This window comes from Carettochelys insculpta, chromosome 2, assembly GCF_033958435.1.
Source record: "Carettochelys insculpta isolate YL-2023 chromosome 2, ASM3395843v1, whole genome shotgun sequence".
NCBI classification, from domain to species: Eukaryota; Metazoa; Chordata; order Testudines; family Carettochelyidae; genus Carettochelys; species Carettochelys insculpta.
Window position 1 is genome coordinate 157,804,606 of NC_134138.1, and position 7,468 is coordinate 157,812,073.

At 49.7% G+C, this 7,468-nt stretch overlaps 1 protein-coding gene across 1 annotated transcript; it reads left to right on the forward strand.

Annotated features, from left to right (window-relative positions):
• Positions 1–353: 353 nt before the first annotated feature.
• IRX1 (iroquois homeobox 1) lies at positions 354–6,030 on the forward strand. Its single transcript, XM_074985983.1, has 4 exons — positions 354–1,074; positions 3,711–4,725; positions 5,208–5,280; positions 5,634–6,030. Exons 1-4 carry the CDS (start codon positions 814–816, stop codon positions 5,689–5,691), a joined length of 1,407 nt encoding a protein of 468 aa, XP_074842084.1. The 5' UTR covers positions 354–813; the 3' UTR covers positions 5,692–6,030.
• The last annotated feature ends 1,438 nt before the right edge of the window (positions 6,031–7,468 follow it).

Genomic DNA, 7,468 nt, shown 5'->3' on the forward strand with positions numbered 1-7,468 from the left:
GGTGGCTGCAAAGCCCCCTGCCTTGCCACGCTGCTCTCAGCTAGCCCTGAGCCTGGCGATGAGCGGGGGGACTCGGTGTGAAAGGAGGAGGGGGACCCCCCCCCAGCTGCACAGTTGTTTTTGTTAAAAGGGGACACACTCCGGCTGCCAAACAGCCAAACCCCAATGTCGGACAGCTGTAAAATCGTGTAGACAGGTTGTCAGACAGCAGTGGGGGCTTTTTCCGAGCGGAGCCCAGCGCTAAACATTAAGTACACGGGCGCGCACGCACACACACACACAGAGACAGACACGCGCGCGCGCGCGCGCAGCCCGGAAAGTGGCCGAGCCGAGGCTGAGCACCACGTGCTCCGCCGAGGGGGGCGGCGGGGCGGGGCGGGGCCTGCGGCTCAAGTGGGTGCCAATCAAAGCATCAACTTCAAATTGTATCTGAAAGATCAGCCTAGGACCTAAGGGCAGCCACATCAGTTGGAGCTCAATTGTTGATCAGATCACATCTAAGGGATTTAGGAGCGCGGAAGAGCCGAGATTTGAGGAGAGGCGCCCCGCTGAACCCGGCCACCCTCCTCCTCCGCCTCCTCCTCCTCCCATCACAAGCGAGGAAGAAAGCGGAGGAGAAAAGCAAAGCTCCCGGTCGCTGGGCCAGGCGGCCGGCCCCACAAAGGGCGAGCGAGCCCCCCAAGCAGCCGGGCTTGTTCCGCCCCCCACTCCGGCCCTCGGGTCCCCTCCTCCCTCTTCCCCCCTTTTATTTTCCAGCCCTCCCCCCGCCCCCCTTTATACTTCGGCCGCCGCCGCCGTGGTTGCGCCCTGGAGATGTCCTTCCCCCAGCTGGGTTACCCGCAGTATATCAGCGCCGGCCAGGCGGTGTACGGGAGCGATCGGCCCGGGGTGCTGGCCGCCGCCGCCGCAGCCGCCGCCGCCGCCGCTGCCTCTGGCCGGCCGGGGGGCGCGGAGCTGGGGAGCGGCTCGGCGGCTGTCACTTCGGTGCTGGGCATGTACGCGAGCCCCTACGGCGCCCCCAACTACAGCGCCTTCCTGCCCTACACCGCCGACCTCAGCCTCTTCTCCCAGATGGTAAGTCTGGGGCGCCGCTGCCCCCCGGCCCCCGCGCCCGGCCTCCTTCCCCTTCCCTCTGCGCTCCGGGGCGGGCTGGGGGAGACCTGGGGCGGGGCCCGCTCGGCAAACTGCCGGCTGCGGCTGGGAGAAGCGCGGCGAGGGAACTTTGCGGGTCCCGCCGCTTGGACGCTCTGCTGATCCCCAAAGGGGGCCGCTTTCCTGCGCTCCCGGCTGCCGCTGCGGGAGGGAGGGATGCGCCGAGCCCAGCCGGCAGGAAAGAGGGGTCTGATCCGGACAGAAGCTGTGCCCACCACCCCGGGGTGGCGCTGGGCCGAGCGGCAGCTAGTTCAGCTGGGAGCAAACTCTGCCTAGTTTCCTGCTTGGGAGTGGATTAGCCGGGCCGCAGTCCGGTCCGTGTTGTTGTATTGCCCTAGCAACTCAACTTGCAGTCCGCGGGGGTTGCCTGGGGCTGTTATTTAATCATATTCCTTTGCCGGCTGGTCATTTTCTTTTTACTGTGGCGCTGGAAGCGCGTGACCGACAATACCAAAAGAGCAGCGAGCGGTTTAAGTAGCAGCTATATTTGCTTACTTCAGGCGTTTCGCTCCAGGCTTAACATCGCCGGACCGCTGCCTTTTCTCCTTCATTTTAAGCTTCGCAGCTTTCAGTTGCATCGAGTGAAACAGCGTCGAAGGAGAGAGAAACATTGTCGTTAATTTGCCAAAACGTTGCTGTGTTTGGCCTTGGATTGCTTGCCAGAGAATATACCCAATGAAAAGTGACAAGGAGCAGTCTGTTAACTCCTTTTATCCGCCTTTTCGCTGCAATATTTTCTTACTAATCGAAAAAGTATCTGAATTTTCGAGTTGGTGACGTTTTTAGCTTTCTCTGGATTTTTAAACACCTCTTAATCCCCCTTCCGTTTTCTCCCCTCCCTTCCCTAGCAAGGTGTAGGATGTGAATATTTATAACTCTGCACACGTAAGGAATCTATTGTGCTATAGATAGAGGGAGAGAGATATAACTAGATATAATTTGAACAAAGGAAGACATTTGTAACGAGGTCATTTTACGATGCAATCATTTTATGAATAATTTTATCACAAACCGCTTTCAGTAATTTTACTTCTATTTTGCTAATGCAGTAGAAGTTGACGCTGAAGTAATGAGTTGATTTACAAGCGGCCCCTTCGTCATAAGATTTCCCGGCGGAGATTACAGAAAAATATCATTTCAGACATAGCAGCAAAAACAATGGCATAAAAGGAGCGTAGAAGGATTACTCCAACGCAAATTAGAATAAAAATGACACCTGCCCTTTTTAAAGATGGTATTCTTTTCTCTGTGGACTCCGTATAAAATACATCTTCCTTTTCAACTGGCCGCCAAAGTGAAATCAGTTTCTTTGCAAAGCCGTTTGATACTTTTTTGAAAATGAAAGGCGTTTTGAACTTTCATTTTCACTGCTTACGTTTTGCAAGCGTTAAGCCCGGGAACATAGGCAAGCCTGAGCAGAGCCAGGTTGTGTTGAACACAACAAAAAATAGAAACACAAGGTGGCTTGAAATATTTAAATATTTAAGAATATCCCAACTGGCTACTCCCGAAGATACTAGTATGTTTGCGTACAGTAGCAACTCCTAGAATGGATGGTAACATCCTGCTTTCATTCCCAGGCTTTTTATTATTTGGCAAGCCAGAGGTAAAATATTTTATGGGACTGTCTGGATAATTTGCGGTAATAATGGGGCCTAATGAGCTTGTTAGGAAGATAAAATGTTATTTACCCAAACACCTGATGGGATAATTTGACTTGCTGTGTTTTACTCCTGATAATAAAAGGAATATTGATTGCGGATAAATCACCGTCTCTTAACGCTCGCAAACAAATTTTTCACCTCCAAGTAAAACTTAGGAGATAGAGTAACCGCAGGGCTTACGCGCCAGAAGGATGGATCCGTTTCCATCCCAGAGTACAAGGGCTCTCTTCTGGGCAGTTAATTTTGGATAGCTGAGCTTTGTGTGTGCCTGTGAAATGCCGCACATTTGAGTGTGTTTGCCATTCAAAATCGCTTCTGACCTGTCCCGACTCCTTTCACCTGCTCACGGGCTACTTTTTAAGACTGGTTTGGAGCCGACGAAAGGTACTTCGGAGGTAATTGTGGACGACCCAGGGCTGCTTGGAAAACAGGCGTATGATTAGGGGCTGGCGTGATGTGCGTGTGGGAGGTAATCTCTGCTTGTTTTACATCCAGGCTACAATGGACTCCTCGAGATACCTGTGGAAACATTACCTTTGCTTCGTTTGATTTGGTTTGCCTGGGGGCGAGACTATGAGGGCTGAGGGGCAGAAAGCACGCCTAACATTTAGCAGCTCCCTGGGCGCAAGGAAGGGAGTCGTTTGGGAGCAGTTCTGCTCAGTGTAAACGGTGCATGATCTAGAAGCAGGAGGGTAAAGGTGTAGTGGAAAGACCCCTCGTCGGATTGTAGAGGCGTAGAGTCCCGGGCCTTTTCCGTGGAGAGCGTGAGAGAAAAAAACGCATCTCTCTTGAGAAGTGAACAAACTGCAGCAGCAACGTGTTCAGGTCTGGTAGGGAGACGCTCCCCAGCGAACTCATTCTCTTTTCTTCTCTGCTTGTCTGACTGTGTTGCAGGGCTCCCAGTACGAACTGAAGGACAATCCCGGAGTCCACCCTGCCACTTTTGCTGCCCACACTGCCCCTGGCTATTACCCTTACGGACAGTTCCAGTATGGGGACCCAGGGCGGCCCAAGAATGCCACCCGGGAGAGCACCAGCACCCTGAAGGCCTGGCTGAACGAGCACCGGAAAAACCCCTACCCCACCAAGGGCGAGAAGATCATGCTGGCCATCATCACCAAGATGACCCTCACCCAGGTCTCCACCTGGTTCGCCAACGCCCGGAGGCGGCTCAAGAAGGAGAACAAAGTGACCTGGGGGGCAAGGAGTAAGGACCAAGAAGATGGTCACCTCTTTGGCAGTGACAACGAGGGAGACCCCGAAAAGAATGAGGACGACGAGGAAATCGACCTGGAAAGCATAGACATTGATAAAATCGACGAGAACGACGGGGAGCAGAGCAACGAAGAGGAGGAGGAGAAAGCCGAGCTCCTGAGACAAGGCGGGGAAGATGAACATTTGGAAAAAGAAAAGGATTTGTCCTTGTCAGCCTCCGAAGGCCTGAAACCCAAAGACTCTTTCTCCCTGGTAAAGGAGGCCTCTGATAACAGCACACGAATCGTAACCCCCAGTGGACAGAATAATTTACAGGGGCCACCGCACAGCAAACCCAAGATTTGGTCTTTGGCGGAGACAGCCACCAGCCCTGACGGCGCCCTGAAGTCCTCCCCTCCTCCGCCTTCTCATTCCCAGGTTAACCACACTTCCAGCCCGATCCAGCACCCGGCTTTCCTCCCGAGCCACGGACTCTACACCTGCCAGATTGGCAAATTTCACAACTGGACAAACGGGACTTTCCTCACGCAGAGCTCCCTCTTAAACGTCAGGTCTTTTCTGGGAGTAAACCACCACCACGCGGCGCATCACAACCACCACCTCCAGGCCCAGCAGCAGCCTTCGGTGTTAACAACGACCCTGGGAGCTCTCAGCAGTGAAAAGCCTACAGAGAGAACCAGTCCCAAACACATAGGTAAGGCACCGCGCAGCCCTGTCTTCAGATATGCGGGGGCGGCGGGGGGGGGTTAATGGGGTCATATGCAGCCTTGTCACTCACTGTCTTTAAGAGACTTCCACCAACTTTGCCATAGGGCTGCACTTAGCCCCTAAGCTGCTCAATAATAACCTTGGTCTGCTTCTTGGGGAGCAGGGCAGGCACCTCAAAAATAAGTTAGGGGAGCTCTATTTAACCTGCCCCCGGAGCTTTCCCTCGGTTTGTTGCTTAGTTCAAAGCCCTCGGCTTCAAAGTGCTTCACCACAAAACGGCATGCGGCAAAAATGCCTTCTAGCTGCTTTGGGCCAAGGAAGGGTCGATTAAGGCAATACACACGTGAACCGACAGAGAGGTGGGTCTGCTTAGGTACACTGGGGAGCGGGCGTGAGGACGCGTGCGGTTTGGTGTGCTTGTTTGGCTTGGTTTTTCTAAGATGTTTCTTGGGATTTCTTTTCCCCCAGAAAGAGAAAACGCACCCAGGACTGAAACCCCACCTCAGCCTTTGAAATCGCCTTTCCAGCCTGCCCGTGACAAGTGAGTTGTTCTTCACTGAAGGAATGTTCCTTCTGTGACACAGGGTGTTTTGAATAACAAAGCCTAATTAGAACCACCGCTTACCTTGCTATTTATACATAACACACCCAGAAGGACAATACCGCGTTTCCTGGGCTAAGCCTTTCACAGGCAGGCTCAGTTACAACTGCTGGTAACTTTTTAAAAACTTACCCAACCTGTGTTGAGATGGGCAGCTACGCCCTAGAAAAATCGTTTCGTGTAGTTAGCTGATGTTAGGCAGTTGTATCAGAGGACAGACAACCGTAGCGATGCTTTCGCTTTTTTTTTTTTTTAAACTGATAGATTATTGCGTCTTTTTCTTCCTCCTACAGCTCTCTGACTCAGCAAGAGGGAACACCTCGAATTTTAACGGCTCTCCCTTCTGCTTGATTAAATGGGTTGGTGGAAAAATATTTCAGAGACTGGTCTAAAGGACAAACAAATAGAAACGACATAAACGGCTCCCATCAAGCTCTCTTTGCAATAAGGTGGTGCAAATCCATAAAGGCGATTACACAAATCTGTAGATGGATCCCCCTTCTCCACTGTACCATTTCAGATCGTGTTACTCTAACCATTCTTGAATTATTTGTTTGGTAAATGTTTCCCACGTGTCTGTGTTTTTTTCTGTATATAGCGTGATTTCAGATTGTAAATAGCGCGTCAGCAAAACTTGTCTAAATCATATATTTTTGTCTAATAAACTAAATGAAATTATGAAACCTCTTCAGGTACGTATTTTGTTGTTGCAGGATTTAAACTTAAATTGGGCTTTTGACCAAACTTTCATTGCTTTCCTCCTAAATATTCGAGGGTATTTTTCCTTAGGTAAGTGTACCTTAAAAACCACCAAATGAAGGCTCTTGCCTTTACTCTTTGTGAATGGTACAGACAAGGTGCAAATTTCCAATTTCCTACATATACATTTAAAGAACTGGGTGCAATTTTTTTGTTGGTTAGCTAGATAATTACCCTTGCAGCTAGTAAGGGACAAAAATGCTCAGACACGGTCATGTTCGAAAGGGTAGAGGGTTTGATTACCTTTAAAACTCTATAGGACTGATTTGTCAAAGTTAAAAAAGAGGGACGTTTTCTCTTACTTCGCTAACATATAACTTGACTTTAAAAATCAGCTTGTAAATTGGATCGCCAGTAATCTGTACATCTAGTCCATCTTTTGGGCTAATTGGGAAAACGGGAGTAGAAAAGTGTGCTGTAGGTTTTGTTCCAGTGATTCTTTAAATTACTGGGAAAATGTCACCATTGAAAGATTGTTTCCCCTTGAGTTTTAGGTAAAATCTTCCTAGAAAAATATGGGGAAAGAAATTGCAGAGACAGTACTTTTCCTAGAGTGTTTGTTACAAGTTTTGTGCTTTTGATTACAAGGAGACAGAAGGGGGGAAAAAGCCACCAAGCATGGTTTAGATTGGCATTAATCTTCCAAAGACAAACCGTTAAAATTTGTAGTATTTTCCGAGTTTCTTTCTTTTCTTTTCTTTCTCCTAAAAGAGAACACGAAATGAGCATTGAGGTGCTAATAAGCTACCAGATGGTTGTTGATGGTGGAAAATAGAAAGAAGCAGCTGGGAAAGTCATTAAGAAATAATGCGGTGACGCCCTAGCCACACTGAACCAACCCCAGAACAGGAGTTGTCTGAAACAAGACTAGATTTTGAAATAAAATATTAATAAAATCCCCATCAAGGTTCAGAATATTGGTCTGGGTTTAGCTGCAATACTGATTGCAGAGGGGGTTCCTGAGCTGACTAACTCTCAGAGATAGATTTAGAAAGAAGTGCAGGTCCTTGAGTTTTATTTTTAAATGGTTAATATGGAATCATATTCTTGCAGGAACAGGCGCGGGAGAGGCGAGGTGCCTGAAATGTGCGGTGTGGCTTCTTTGCCCCGGGAAGGCAGTTCATTTTGCTGCGCTTGGCATACAACTTTGCTAAGGTTTCTTTTTAAATCCTTATATTAAACTTTGCCGGTTTCAAACAAAACTAGAACTTGGTTATTTCGGAGAGCTGCTGAGCATTGAAAGGGAGGTGATCAACGCTTGGGTAGCTCATGCAAAACCATCCACGCTTCTGACAGCCAGTTCCAGTACCAGCTGCTGGGATAAACTTGACCGAATTCCCGGGGCTCAGCAGCCAGTAAATAGAAAAGC